Genomic DNA, 16,406 nt, shown 5'->3' on the forward strand with positions numbered 1-16,406 from the left:
GTTGGCAGTAACAATTACTGATAGACTGGAATCATATGAAAAGAAAGAAAGATGCAGATTTTCAGTGGAAATCTTTGTGGAAGGACTGATTTCCCAGGTTGCAAAAAAATCAGGCACAGTCTTCAGCATTGAAAGTGCTGAAGCTATCTCCAACCGGCTTACCATGAAAATCTGGACTGAAATCAGGGCCGGATACGACAAAATCCCACCAGAGAAGTTCAAGAAACTCAGCGAGAGGGTTTTCAAATCCCTCTGTAAAAGATGGAAGCATGCATCTTTGGTGACATTCTGGCAATTAAACTTCCAAGATCTTGATGAAGATATTGTTAAAACTTTCAAAAGAAAGATATTCACAGAACCAAGTTGCATATCTAAGTGCTTCTCATCGGTGCGTGCATTTTTTGGGAGGTGTAAGGGAAGAAACAAAGTTTCCACTTTATAGTGACATCGTGATATCAACAGCAAAATATTTTCTAAAACTCACTGGACACTTTAAATGAGCTAGTTTTACATTTAGATCAGATCAAGTCATTTTTGAAATCCCCAGGAATGGTCGCGGCAGATGGCCACCCCGCCCTGAGCCTGGTTCTGTCGAAGGTTTCTTCCTCTTAAAAGGGAGTTTTTCCTTCCCACTGTCGCCTCGTGCTTGCTCAGAGGGGTTTGTTCTTTTGGGGTTTTCTTTTTAATACTGTAAGTTGTTACCTTACAGTGTGAAGCACCTTGAAAACACCATTGTTTCCTTTGGTGCTATACAGATTGAAGTGACTTGCACTGATAACATAACTAAGCTGGGACTTTAATTTAACATCAATAAAATTATAAAAATATTACATCTTGATTTCTGCTTGTTTTCATTGTCTGTGACTTAATGAATACAAATGTGTAATTTAACAGATTCTTTCTTTATGTTAGTCTGACCGGTGATTCCACGTTGGCCTTAGGTGTTGGCGCGGATACGCTGCAGCCCCTGAGCCATTAATGGCCCAGCACACTACAGTAAAAACAAAACAACAGCCATCTGTCCAACTAGGAAAGGAAAATAATAAACTGCCTCCTTGGAGGCAACCTGACTCAAAACAGTTGCAGTCCAACTCAGACCGACTGCAATCACTCTCAGGCAGATTGATGAAGATCTGCAAATAACTGTTGTCTAATTTATAAACGCAGACAGATTGCCAACACGTCTGTTCACAATAGAGGACTGTACTTACATGGTTGCAAACTGGTTGTTATCTTGCTTATATGAAAACATTACTTTGGAGCAATGAAACTCAAACACATTCATTTTTAAAATGCCTCAAAATGAAATTTTGAAATATTTGGCTTTATGCTTTGAAAGTGCCGTTGTGAGTGGGAGTGTGAAATCCTTACTTGATGTGTTCCCTTTGCCTTTACTGTTTTCAGTTTTATCAGTTTTCAGTTTTATTTGTCATATGCAAGTTAGCACAGGGTCAACATTGCAATGAAATGTGTTTGACGAGCAGCAGTCACTCAGCAGCATGGTACAGTAGAAGAAAATATAATAAAATATAATAAAATAAAATAAAAAATAGAAAAATAGTAAAGAGCAAAATATTAGAGAGACGTGGTAAAAGAGAAAAGATGACTAAAAATATATATATATATATGTATCTATAAATATATGTACACTAGTGATTAAATAAGAAAATCTTGAAAAGAAATATGACGGGAGGTCAGATGGGATATTGCACAGGAATGAGCAGCAGAAAATTACAGTATTACTCAGACTTTTAATAGTCATATTGTCAGTTTTGGCCGACGGTCATGGGTCACTTCCACTAAAATAGCACGAGACTGGAGTAAAATGTACTTTATTAATGAGAACACATGGTGATACAGCAAAGAATCCAACCCTTCTGAAAAGCAAATGGCTTCCTGTTATACTCTACCTGATTCAGGTGAGCATCTGGAATAGACCAAGTCTGGGGGTCAGCAAACCAAAGGGAAACAAAACCCTCCCCATAAGAAAACCACTACAATATAACCAACACGTTCTCACTCCCAAAGCGTAACATTTTACGCTAGGTGACAAATCGTCACCATATTACGTTTTCGGCTACCCACCACGTTCCTGAATGACGACCTCGGAAAAAAGAGGAAATATGAGAACTGTCTGGACTGAATCTACACATGTTTGCTCTTTTTCTTCAAATCGCTTAGAAACACGCTATTTAACATCATTAAAGTCCTGGTTAAGGTCAGGAATAAGGTTATGGTCAGGGCTAGGGATAAGGTTAGGTTTAGGGCTGGAATACAGGGCTGGAACGTCTATTACCGCGGGAGCGTCATTGAACTGGATTCCAGCCATAGCCCGCCGCGTACCATAAGAACGCCGAAGGTCTCCTTTCACGTTCCTCAGGAACGCCGCGGGACGTGACAAAACGTCGACATGTTACGCCTCGGGAGTGAGAACGGGCTGATATAACACATCATAGACATATGAAGATTTGTAACAAGTCCTATAAATAACTCCATAACATATAAACTTCAGTCTCTTCTATATACATTAAAACAGCGGTCCCCAACCTTTTTTGCGCCACGGACCGGTTTATGCCCGACAATATTTTCACGGACCGGCCTTTAAGGTGTCACAGATAAATACAACAAAATAAAACTAGTACCGGTACCGGAAAAAAAGAAGATTTATTCATAACACACGTGAAAGACCCAGGAAAACAGAGTTAAAGATAAAAACGATAACAAAATAACGATAAAAAACGATAAAAACTCTGAAAACCATACATTTCACACCCGAGCCTCATCTCTCGACCAAACGACGGTCCGTGGCCCGGCGGTTGGGGACCGCTGCATTAAAACACCTTAACCACAGTTAGGTTTCAGCCCTCGCTGACTCAGAACAAAGTAAGACAATCAGAGTTCGATTGGTTTTTACTTGTGCAGGGGAAGCCTGGTCGGATTCTCAGAGTTGCAAGCTCTACACCCAAACTCAGACAACTCCAACTCCAGCCTCCACTCGCAGCCTTTTATTGAATGAAAACAGTTACACAACCGCCCATTGTAAACCCCATATGTTGTGTGGTAAAAGCTAAGGCACTGTGTGTGTGTGTGTGTGTGTGTGTGTGTGTGTGAGAGAGTGTATGTGTGTCTGTATACGTGACTTCCTGCTTACAAACGTTTTAACCGCATCTCTAGTCATAAAAGGGTCATCTCCCCTCAACCTCGTATATGGCTTAACCTCTCTAACAGTCCACCATTTACATGGTGAGCCCATAAAGGGCAGGAAGTGAACATTCCTTACCAAATAAGGAAACCAGAATCTTACATAGATTGTGCCTGCAGTTGAAAACTATAGCTAGTAACATCCCCAACATCCTACATGTGGGGGAGGAACAGAAAATATCTGAACATACAGTTCAAGACAAGGTCCAAGCACAATAATGACAACTTTTAACAAAATCACTCCAACACACACTCCCCTAGCCTGGCACATTGGTTTTCTCCAGGAGCTCATAAGCAGGTGATTGAGCTGCTTTTACTCTTTACAAAGTGAGTACTGTTAACACTTCTCTTTTTACATATACAACTAATTTAGGTTACAGACAAATGATTAAATGTGAACAGCTCTAACACGGGTTCTTTTCCTGACACAGGTAGGATGGCCAGTCCCCCTGTCTCTTCACCTTTAACGAGTCACTTAAATAACAACCCAAAAAGCCTAATAAAGAATCACAATCAACCAGTGTGTGTTTTTCTTCATTACGGTTTTTAAATACAAATCAGTCAGTCAATTAATAAAAATACAAGTAAGGGTAATGGAACCCCTGGTCTCCATTACACACATAAATACCATAAAGACACTAAGTCGTAGAGCTCTGAACTCCTTGCTTCTATGATATTTACACTTCTTCTTGGCCTTCTCCTTCACTCTGAGTCACTCCAGGATAAACGCATCAGCTCAGACATACAATAATTAAAATATGTGTAGGTGACCGTTTGGCAGAAGACGATGTCGAGGCGGTACTGCAGTGACACGTCCGTGGCTATCGTCGGGGCGGTGTCCTGCATCAGAAGGAAGTCAATAGACTTCTTGGCTTTGTTGCTCATCATGGCGCTGTAGTCCGTGGGCGTGGCCTGCAAAAAGTGTAAATAAACCATCAGAGACCAAACACAAATATGCCTTCCAACCACTAGTTTAGACAACATCTTGCAAAGAGTGTGTATTTCAGAGTGCAGTTGTTTTTAAATTTGACAGAAACAGAAATAAAGACGGAAGAGAAGGACAACAGGGAAAGCAGAAGCACCGACACACTGAAATCTTTTAGGGTCAAGCTCCAGAACTAGCCACAAATCCTGCTGGAAAGAACCTAAAAATACTTAAAAATACTTGCAGAGATCGAATGGAGCCGTTAACTCAAAAGCCTGGTGTCAGGCATGTTCTTTAATAAATAAGAAACGAGCTGATATGTTACAGACCCCAGTCTTTACGTAAAGAAAAAGCTGACATTTAGAGCGGTCTCGCAGCAGATTTTAAAACAGTGACACTGATTTGTGGGGTTTTTGGGCACAAATTTGAACCTTTTTGTTTTATCCATGTCCTTGAACACAGCTCGTGACTTGGGCGCTTTCATATGTACCGATTCATTTAGGTTTGTGCACTGAGGCCAGATTTAGGTATTAAAAACGAGTCAGTCATAACACTTCTTACATTAGTTAAAAAGCTGAGCTTACACTAAACCAACATTTAAATTTCCCCTTGTGGGACTAATAAAGGTATATCATATCATATCATATCATATCATATCATATCATATCATTACTAAAGTATTGCTGCAACATTGTAAAGACAAAGATGACACACAGACCAGACATAAAACACTGAACACTTTTTAAAGACGAGTCATTTAAGAGTATTTTCTCATAGAATAAAGTCGGCTGATATGGTGAAGGAAAAATCTGCTCACGAATCCTCCAACTTCTTAAAAGTAAGGAGTGACCTGAGCTGGAAATCAACATGAGAGGGATGACTCAAGAAGAAGAAGAAGCAACAAGAAAAGACAAACAGAGTTCAGAGTGTAGTTAAGATATCAAGCTGTATCCACAATGTGTGCCAAGAAACTAAGCTTGTCTGTTGTCATGCTAAAGAAATAAAAAATCTGGAATCAGAAAACAGCCAATAACTGCTGATCAACTCACCCACTCCTCTTCGTGCCAGTCCACGTGCAGTGACGACTGGCTGTTGTGACCGCTGTACTTTGCTCTCAGCGTATCCTGGTCATTGCGGAGCACTACTTGTTCAGACTCAGCGGAAGGAGAAGCTTTGGTTGCGATGTACTCGTACTGCGTTCAGGGCCTAAATAGCTGAAGCTAGCAGCTTGCAGCCGCACACTGCCACCAGCTGACGGGTCTGAAAGGAAGAGGGTATGAATGAAATATGAAGCGTCCCCACGTAACGTCAAACACTTTTAGTACCTTGTCAACCAGACTGGCGAGCGTCCACTCCAGTCCGCTGGCCGATTGGTCTTTGGCAGCTTGAGACAGCCTCTCTGCGTAATAGCTGACCTGAGTCTTCAGCGTGTTGACGTAGGCGATGATCTCTTTGGCTCGGACAGTGTCCTGGGGTATGTGGATGATGACTGAGCTGGAGAGGGCACTACTGCAGGGAACAAAGACACACCGACACATCTGTATCCGAGCTGGGACTGAGGACACTCACCAGCCACTTTATTAGGTACATGTGTTCAAAAGCTTGTGGCAGCAATTTAGTGCATTTAGTCAAATAAAGACAATAGAGTGGCCTGCAGGTGTATATTTTTGTAATGTTTCTGTCTTATGCCTGAAATATGCTTCAGCAGGAAATATACGCTGTAACTGGAAACAACAGCATGATGGACCGGTTTAGTGTTAAGAGGTGTTACATCTGAAGTTAGAACGTAAATTTCCTGCAGAAATCTAAATCAAGCTTCAGAGGTACTGTTCCAAAAATATAGGGAGGGACGTTACCCACCAGATGTAAAAACAAACACTGTCTGCATGCACATGCCTGCTCTCAATGAGCCTAATCGTGGCTTAGAAAAAACAACGAGGAGCCGACTTCGATAAATGCGATACCACTCGCTTCACAAATTCAGACCATCTGTGTACAGTGGCGTGTCTAGAAAATTTTTGTTGGGGGGGCCAGGTAGGGGCACAGATTTGGAGAAGGGTGGCAGATTTAATTGGCAGATAATGTTTTAAAAAAAAATTCTACCAACCCTTAACCATAATTCAATAATCCTATAAACCTAATAACCAAATGCACTTTTAACTCTTATTAGAATGAGATTTTAACCACTACGGTGCAAAGTTTTTAGATACTGCGTTGATAAAGTACAAGAGATACAATCAGTGCTTTGTCAGTGTTTACTCAGCAGTCAAGGACAGCAATATTTGCATAGTATTTTTACTGACATATAGTGCACATATGTTTTGGGCAAAAACATTTTTGAAAATTAAAATACGAACATTTGTAACAAACAATTGACAAATTAGCCAATGCCAATGCAAAACTTTATCTGCCTGTTAAAAAAAGAAGATAATCTTCTCACAAACTGGTGTTTGATTTTGAAACAGGAAAAAAGTGGGGAAACAACTGAAAAGACTAACATTTGAATAAAACCTGAAAGCAAGTAAATACTTTCTATGCTGCCTTATCGTAAACTTTGGTAATATTGATAAAGAACAACACTGGCTGATGATAAAATACAGTCAGCTGGCATGGTGACACTGCCAGTATTAACCTGCAGGGCTGGACTGGGACAAAAAAATTGGGCATTTTTACTACAGACCGACCCACCAGGTAGTAAAGCCATAAAGACTTTGACTGAAAACAAACCCTGTTGTGACAGTGATGTACAGTCTTGTTGGTATATGTATGATTTCTATACATTTTACGTCAGATAAAAACTTTGGTTGTAAGATTTAGATAATTATTTAATAAAAACTAGGTATTTTAAATGAGAATAAGAAAGAAAAGTATTTCTTTGTGCCCACCTTTCCCTGTTAATGCCCTACCTGGCCCCCTGGCAAAACTTTGCTAGACCCGCCCCTGCACAGTTACCAGCTGTCTGCTACATAAAAAAGGATCCTGGTGTTATTTGTCTCTCAGAAACAGTTCATAACTTCCCTTCAACTCATTCATGTCACCTAAAAGGTAAACCTGTTTCTCCATCACCTGTTCAGCTCTGATGGTTCAGTAAGGACATCTCCTGGTTTCATCTTCATGTTTCCCTCTCACCACATATCTAAACAGACATCATGACCAGCAGCTTTACAGCTGTGGCTCCAGCAAACATCAGCTGATACTAGAAATTAATATTAAATACATTCTAACAACAGCCGATCAAGCTTAAACGTGCTGCTGTTGTTTAGCGCGACATCTGCTGGTTTCCTCTTTCTGGCGCAAAGTGGGCGATAAACAAGAGAGAAAAGCCGATCAGCTGATCATTGATCAGTTTCATGATTGAAGTAGCAACAGGAGAGGGAGGGGGAGAGAATGAGAGAAGAGGCAGCTGTGCAGCATAAAGACAGAATAAATCCAGCTTTGTGTCTTTTTTCCATTCTAGCTAAAGTCCGGGACAAACTGCGTCTCTTCTCAGCTCAATATGAAACGTGTAATATTTTCTCTGAATGAGGGACCATTCCATTTTTAAGGAGCCGTTGGCAACTCTACTAACCTTATGAATAAAATAAAGTTCACTATCAGTAACATCATAGCACCCACCCAGCTGTATAAAAACTCCGTCAAACTGGCTAGAACGCAGTATGAGTTATTGCAACTGACAGTAAAAAGTCAGCAACATGAAAATAAACTCCACCTAAACTTGGTTTATATCTGACCCAGATAGACTGCAGGTCATAACTTCTTACCTGAAGTTCAGTTCACCTGACACTCGGACTGGTGGCTGCTTCGGGTCTCTCCTCCTGCCTCCCCTTCCCTCATCCACCTGTTGCCTCTGTGGAAGCCCCGTCATAGCCACCACCAAACAACGGAGTTATTTCTACACATCGACCTGCATCTGGCCAATCCACCACCTCTCATTGTTCATGCCATTACAAAAAAAATAAAAAATAAGTCACTGGGGATATGCCCGGTATGCCCGATGGCCAGTCCAGCTATGTTAACCTGCAACCAAATCTGCAGCTCCATACAGCAATGTTACGACTTAGATTATATCTTATAACGCATAACTCTTATGTTAGCTGCCCTCAGTAGCATACTGTCTGAAATATTCCACAGCTGCAATAATTCTTTAAGTGTTATTTTTTTCCTTGGTATTCTAATTTCACCGAAGTTTACTAAACTCAACAAACTTGATATTACTTACCGGGACATTTATTCTGTCCTCATTTTCTTTCACCGAAAAATTGTTTCCTGCAGTGCCGTCTTTCGCGCTTGGCTCTCCTACCTTTGCTAACGTGATGCACATAGCGCAGAAGCGATGCTGCATTCACTTACACTCGGATATCTGAGCGTCACCGTGAAAACATAATCGGACATTTGATATTTGATTGAATTTTATTGTTTTGCCTTTGGGGTGGCACCTGGGGTGGCCAGTCTGGTTTGGGGGGTGGCCTGGCAGGCCACCCCGCTGGACACGCCATTGTTACCGGGGCACGATAACCGGGGACCCGTTTTTCCAGCACACACGCCCGATACCACGTGACAACAAATACGTCATTTCCTGTTGACTAAAAAAAAAAAAAAAGCACCCTCTCACGGTCCTAGGGACCAAAAAATTGTCCCGCCCGATCAGCGGGCGAAGCCGCTGCTGCACGCCGGAAATGAGGCTTCATTTCCCGCAGGTCTATCTAAGCAGCCCGCTGTTTTCCAGCCCGGGGTCAAATGTGGAGCAAGGGCGCCACCCGGTGGACAAATAAAAACATTACAACTCTAAGGCCCGTCCTGCAAAATGAAAATGAACGCTAAACATCAACGATCCCTTTGACCGTAATTAATTTGCAGTGAAAAATAGCGTTTATAATGGGTTTCAATGGGGCACAAATCGACCACTAAGCACAATAGTGTAAGTTTGTCTGTAGCTTAGCCACTGAAGCTAATTGAAGGAAGTCAGACTTGAATTTTGAAATAAAATCATATCAAACTTTTTTTTTGGAGAATTTGGCTATAGTCCATTCAACACTGTGCAAATGGCATGTAATCAAAATTTGAAAATAGCCACAAATCGACCCAAGACCCTCCAGGGGTTTTAAGTACACGCAATATTTTCACTCTCACATTTTACTCTGTACTGGAAGACTTGTTCATTTTCAAGATTCATTCATCCATCCACTTTCTTCCACTTTATCCGGAGCCGGGTCGCGGGGGCAGCAGCCCAAGCAGAGAAGCCCAGACCTCTCTCTCTAAATGTCAGCTTTTTCTTTACGTAAAGACTGGGGTCTGTAACATATCAGCTCGTTTCTTATTTATTAAAGAACATGCCTGACACCAGGCTTTTGAGTTAACGGCTCCATTCGATCTCTGCAAGTATTTTTTAAGTATTTTTAGGTTCTTTCCAGCAGGATTTGTGGCTAGTTCTGGAGCTTGACCCTAAAAGATTTCAGTGTGTCGGTGCTTCTGCTTTCCCTGTTGTCCTTCTCTTCCGTCTTTATTTCTGTTTCTGTCAAATTTAAAAACAACTGCACTCTGAAATACACACTCTTTGCAAGATGTTGTCTAAACTAGTGGTTGGAAGGCATATTTGTGTTTGGTCTCTGATGGTTTATTTACACTTTTTGCAGGCCACGCCCACGGACTACAGCGCCATGATGAGCAACAAAGCCAAGAAGTCTATTGACTTCCTTCTGATGCAGGACACCGCCCCGACGATAGCCACGGACGTGTCACTGCAGTACCGCCTCGACATCGTCTTCTGCCAAACGGTCACCTACACATATTTTAATTATTGTATGTCTGAGCTGATGCGTTTATCCTGGAGTGACTCAGAGTGAAGGAGAAGGCCAAGAAGAAGTGTAAATATCATAGAAGCAAGGAGTTCAGAGCTCTACGACTTAGTGTCTTTATGGTATTTATGTGTGTAATGGAGACCAGGGGTTCCATTACCCTTACTTGTATTTTTATTAATTGACTGACTGATTTGTATTTAAAAACCGTAATGAAGAAAAACACACACTGGTTGATTGTGATTCTTTATTAGGCTTTTTGGGTTGTTATTTAAGTGACTCGTTAAAGGTGAAGAGACAGGGGGACTGGCCATCCTACCTGTGTCAGGAAAAGAACCCGTGTTAGAGCTGTTCACATTTAATCATTTGTCTGTAACCTAAATTAGTTGTATATGTAAAAAGAGAAGTGTTAACAGTACTCACTTTGTAAAGAGTAAAAGCAGCTCAATCACCTGCTTATGAGCTCCTGGAGAAAACCAATGTGCCAGGCTAGGGGAGTGTGTTGGAGTGATTTTGTTAAAAGTTGTCATTATTGTGCTTGGACCTTGTCTTGAACTGTATGTTCAGATATTTTCTGTTTCTCCCCCACATGTAGGATGTTGGGGATGTTACTAGCTATAGTTTTCAACTGCAGGCACAATCTATGTAAGATTCTGGTTTCCTTATTTGGTAAGGAATGTTCACTTCCTGCCCTTTATGGGCTCACCATGTAAATGGTGGACTGTTAGAGAGGTTAAGCCATATACGAGGTTGAGGGGAGATGACCCTTTTATGACTAGAGATGCGGTTAAAACGTTTGTAAGCAGGAAGTCACGTATACAGACACACACACACACACACACACACACACACACACACACACACACACACACACACACACACACACACAGTGCCTTAGCTTTTACCACACAACATATGGGGTTTACAATGGGCGGTTGTGTAACTGTTTTCATTCAATAAAAGGCTGCGAGTGGAGGCTGGAGTTGGAGTTGTCTGAGTTTGGGTGTAGAGCTTGCAACTCTGAGAATCCGACCAGGCTTCCCCTGCACAAGTAAAAACCAATCGAACTCTGATTGTCTTACTTTGTTCTGAGTCAGCGAGGGCTGAAACCTAACTGTGGTTAAGGTGTTTTAATGCAGCGGTCCCCAACCGCCGGGCCACGGACCGTCGTTTGGTCGAGAGATGAGGCTCGGGTGTGAAATGTATGGTTTTCAGAGTTTTTATCGTTTTTTATCGTTATTTTGTTATCGTTTTTATCTTTAACTCTGTTTTCCTGGGTCTTTCACGTGTGTTATGAATAAATCTTCTTTTTTTCCGGTACCGGTACTAGTTTTATTTTGTTGTATTTATCTGTGACACCTTAAAGGCCGGTCCGTGAAAATATTGTCGGGCATAAACCGGTCCGTGGCGCAAAAAAGGTTGGGGACCGCTGTTTTAATGTATATAGAAGAGACTGAAGTTTATATGTTATGGAGTTATTTATAGGACTTGTTACAAATCTTCATATGTCTATGATGTGTTATATCAGCCCGTTCTCACTCCCGAGGCGTAACATGTCGACGTTTTGTCACGTCCCGCGGCGTTCCTGAGGAACGTGAAAGGAGACCTTCGGCGTTCTTATGGTACGCGGCGGGCTATGGCTGGAATCCAGTTCAATGACGCTCCCGCGGTAATAGACGTTCCAGCCCTGTATTCCAGCCCTAAACCTAACCTTATCCCTAGCCCTGACCATAACCTTATTCCTGACCTTAACCAGGACTTTAATGATGTTAAATAGCGTGTTTCTAAGCGATTTGAAGAAAAAGAGCAAACATGTGTAGATTCAGTCCAGACAGTTCTCATATTTCCTCTTTTTCCCGAGGTCGTCATTCAGGAACGTGGTGGGTAGCCGAAAACGTAATATGGTGACGATTTGTCACCTAGCGTAAAATGTTACGCTTTGGGAGTGAGAACGTGTTGGTTATATTGTAGTGGTTTTCTTATGGGGAGGGTTTTGTTTCCCTTTGGTTTGCTGACCCCCAGACTTGGTCTATTCCAGATGCTCACCTGAATCAGGTAGAGTATAACAGGAAGCCATTTGCTTTTCAGAAGGGTTGGATTCTTTGCTGTATCACCATGTGTTCTCATTAATAAAGTACATTTTACTCCAGTCTCGTGCTATTTTAGTGGAAGTGACCCATGACCGTCGGCCAAAACTGACAATATGACTATTAAAAGTCTGAGTAATACTGTAATTTTCTGCTGCTCATTCCTGTGCAATATCCCATCTGACCTCCCGTCATATTTCTTTTCAAGATTTTCTTATTTAATCACTAGTGTACATATATTTATAGATACATATATATATATATATTTTTAGTCATCTTTTCTCTTTTACCACGTCTCTCTAATATTTTGCTCTTTACTATTTTTCTATTTTTTATTTTATTTTATTATATTTTATTATATTTTCTTCTACTGTACCATGCTGCTGAGTGACTGCTGCTCGTCAAACACATTTCATTGCAATGTTGACCCTGTGCTAACTTGCATATGACAAATAAAACTGAAAACTGATAAAACTGAAAACAGTAAAGGCAAAGGGAACACATCAAGTAAGGATTTCACACTCCCACTCACAACGGCACTTTCAAAGCATAAAGCCAAATATTTCAAAATTTCATTTTGAGGCATTTTAAAAATGAATGTGTTTGAGTTTCATTGCTCCAAAGTAATGTTTTCATATAAGCAAGATAACAACCAGTTTGCAACCATGTAAGTACAGTCCTCTATTGTGAACAGACGTGTTGGCAATCTGTCTGCGTTTATAAATTAGACAACAGTTATTTGCAGATCTTCATCAATCTGCCTGAGAGTGATTGCAGTCGGTCTGAGTTGGACTGCAACTGTTTTGAGTCAGGTTGCCTCCAAGGAGGCAGTTTATTATTTTCCTTTCCTAGTTGGACAGATGGCTGTTGTTTTGTTTTTACTGTAGTGTGCTGGGCCATTAATGGCTCAGGGGCTGCAGCGTATCCGCGCCAACACCTAAGGCCAACGTGGAATCACCGGTCAGACTAACATAAAGAAAGAATCTGTTAAATTACACATTTGTATTCATTAAGTCACAGACAATGAAAACAAGCAGAAATCAAGATGTAATATTTTTATAATTTTATTGATGTTAAATTAAAGTCCCAGCTTAGTTATGTTATCAGTGCAAGTCACTTCAATCTGTATAGCACCAAAGGAAACAATGGTGTTTTCAAGGTGCTTCACACTGTAAGGTAACAACTTACAGTATTAAAAAGAAAACCCCAAAAGAACAAACCCCTCTGAGCAAGCACGAGGCGACAGTGGGAAGGAAAAACTCCCTTTTAAGAGGAAGAAACCTTCGACAGAACCAGGCTCAGGGCGGGGTGGCCATCTGCCGCGACCATTCCTGGGGATTTCAAAAATGACTTGATCTGATCTAAATGTAAAACTAGCTCATTTAAAGTGTCCAGTGAGTTTTAGAAAATATTTTGCTGTTGATATCACGATGTCACTATAAAGTGGAAACTTTGTTTCTTCCCTTACACCTCCCAAAAAATGCACGCACCGATGAGAAGCACTTAGATATGCAACTTGGTTCTGTGAATATCTTTCTTTTGAAAGTTTTAACAATATCTTCATCAAGATCTTGGAAGTTTAATTGCCAGAATGTCACCAAAGATGCATGCTTCCATCTTTTACAGAGGGATTTGAAAACCCTCTCGCTGAGTTTCTTGAACTTCTCTGGTGGGATTTTGTCGTATCCGGCCCTGATTTCAGTCCAGATTTTCATGGTAAGCCGGTTGGAGATAGCTTCAGCACTTTCAATGCTGAAGACTGTGCCTGATTTTTTTGCAACCTGGGAAATCAGTCCTTCCACAAAGATTTCCACTGAAAATCTGCATCTTTCTTTCTTTTCATATGATTCCAGTCTATCAGTAATTGTTACTGCCAACAGGTGTTCTTGGAATACTGAAGTAGTTATGATATTAAATATTGGTTGTTCCATTAAATTCATTGAATCCTCCTCCCCACTCCTCCCCATTTTCAATGATATTAGTGACAATTTATGTAATTTGTCACAAATATCAGTGAAAATCGCATTAGCAATGCAGTCAAAATAATTCTGCACTTTTCGGTCTAAATGCAAATCCATCCCCTTGAATTTGTCCAAGAGTAGATCCAACAAACGTTTTTGGTGAGAATGAGGGCACTTTAAAAGTTTACCAAGCTTTGAAAGCACAGCCTGAATTAATGTCTCTAACCATCTTTCAAAGTCTAAGGTTTTTTCAGGTGGCTCACAGTCTACAGAAGATCTGTGATGCTGTATCTTTTTATATGACTCCGTTTGACTTACGTTTGTTAACGGTGGGATGCTGGCTTCATGTTCAACACAGGATTTCTGCTGCTGGGGATCTGGAATTGGATTGTTTTCTGCTTTTGCAGCACTGTGTTGGTCAGCATTTTGACAGCTTTCTTCTGTGTTAGCTGTTTCTTGGCTGTTAGCATCTATATTCTGTGCTGTATCAAACTCCTGCTCAGCAGAATCGTCCAAAAATTTCACACGTGACAAAACCGTTTTGCCAGTAGTGGTGTGGACAGAACAGTTTTCATGTACAGGGGAGTTCTGGGAAGACCTCAGCGGTGATACTGCTAGTGACTGTGCACACAGGTCCATTACGTCCTCTACAAAACCTACAAGCCGCTTAGCGGGGAAGCAATCCGGATAGCCTGAGGTAAGCGCTTCCAACTGCTTGATCGAAAAACTACTGAACAAGTTATCCAAGAGGGATACCAAAGCATGTACTGTAGAATTATCCCCATTGGTCTGAACTGTTTCATCATTTGTCATTGTGTTACAGTTCGAGCTTGCCATTTCACTTTTTTGTTTTTTATGTCTAAAATGTTGTTTTGTGTTAAACTCCGTGTTTGAACGTTTAAAGCGCTGCTGTCCCGCTGTGTGAATGCGTTTCAACTGAACAGCCAGGTCTATATATAAGGTCGGTTTAAGGTTTCTTTGTAACGTCAGGTGACGTTACAAAGAAACGTCACCAGTCAAAGGACTGGCCCGGCTCGTCATAACGAAAGGGGCGGGACAAATCTGTTGCTTAGCAACTGAAAAAAAGGCACACCGCGCTGAATGCTACATCCGGCCTGCGACGGTACACCGCCTCCGCACCACCGTTTAAACATGAAGTGTGGATGTTAGAAGATCCCAAATATGGTGAGCTACTGGGAAATTACTCACGTTTTTGTTCTTGAGAGTGAGCGATAATAAGCGACATTTTATTGAGAAATTACAGTAGTCTGTCTACAAAAACTACAAAAATGACCTAAATAAGACAGAAGTACACATTCATTTTTATCGTTTTGTCAACAACAGGGCGCATGAGGTTTGTTCAGTATTTGTTGTGTCTACAAGGCTCAGGCGCCCCCATGAAGTGTCTTATTTGTATAGTTGAAAGCATTATAAAGGAACGCAAAACTAAATTACATATAATTATAATTCTTGGCACTTTCTGGTGTGTGTGAGTTAGTGTTTCTCTTTTATGATTTGTGGGTCCAGCATCAAATTTAGAATCCTTCCCATCACACATGAGGTCTTGAATAATCATCTTATTTTAAAGACCTCGTAGTTTGATAGTTTGCTCTCAGACTGTGGGCTTCCTTGTGGTTTTTAGGATATTTAGAAGTAGAAGGGGATCATCCTTCTGTGGAACCAGCTCCCAGTTTGAATGCAGGAGACGGACACTATCTCTACTTTTAAGATTAAGTTTCAAAGTTACCTTTTTGCCAACGCATATAGCTAGGGCTGAATCAGGTGACCATGAATCCTCCCTTAGTTACCCTGGGACTACCCTGCTGGGGGATTCCCACCATGTGTTTATACACCTCTCTGCATTCAATAATTAGTTCTTGTTCATCTCTGGCTCTCGTCCACAGTGTGTCTTTTGTCCCCTTTTTCGTCTCCTCATCCCCAAAGGGTCGCAGCGGGCTGCCCCTCCCTGACCGTGGTTCTGCCAGAGGGTGCTTCCTGTTAAAAGTGAGTTGTTCCTTCCCACTGTATTGAGGTTTTTTCTTTTTAATTGTAGACTTTCTACCTTACAATCTATACCACCTCGAGGAGACTGTTGTTGTGATTCAGCTCTGCATAAATACAATTAAATCGAATTAAGTGGGTTCAGCTGTTTTGTGAAATAAATGTGAGTGACATGGTAAGTAATAGCCTGCATGTAACTCATGGTAAGAAGAGCAATATCGCCCCCTCCTGGTTCAACCTTTTTTTCTTTGCAGTAATCTTTCCAATAATAATACATATGCACTAACCTCATGCTTGCTGTTAACAATAGCCTAAAGACACAAAATCAAGTTTAGTTTTTTCCTTAAGTTTATGTTTTTTTTTTATATGGTTGGCATTTATTTTGTTTCTTTTTAATAATTATATTGATTCTATTGATTGTTTGCCAAGCACTGAG

At 41.0% G+C, this 16,406-nt stretch overlaps 1 protein-coding gene across 1 annotated transcript; it reads right to left on the reverse strand.

The window, feature by feature from the left end:
* Positions 1-1,816: 1,816 nt before the first annotated feature.
* LOC308396592 (inositol polyphosphate-4-phosphatase type I A-like) lies at positions 1,817-5,696 on the reverse strand. The gene is made up of 3 exons (XM_080882034.1): positions 5,452-5,696; positions 5,176-5,386; positions 1,817-4,113 (listed from the first exon to the last, which is right to left on the reverse strand). Exons 1-2 carry the CDS (start codon positions 5,662-5,664, stop codon positions 5,333-5,335), a joined length of 267 nt encoding a protein of 88 aa, XP_080738160.1. The 5' UTR covers positions 5,665-5,696; the 3' UTR covers positions 1,817-4,113; positions 5,176-5,332.
* Positions 5,697-16,406: the final 10,710 nt, after the last annotated feature.

This window comes from Rhamphochromis sp. 'chilingali', assembly GCF_963969265.1.
Source record: "Rhamphochromis sp. 'chilingali' genome assembly, chromosome: 5".
Taxonomy (NCBI): domain Eukaryota; kingdom Metazoa; phylum Chordata; class Actinopteri; order Cichliformes; family Cichlidae; genus Rhamphochromis; species Rhamphochromis sp. 'chilingali'.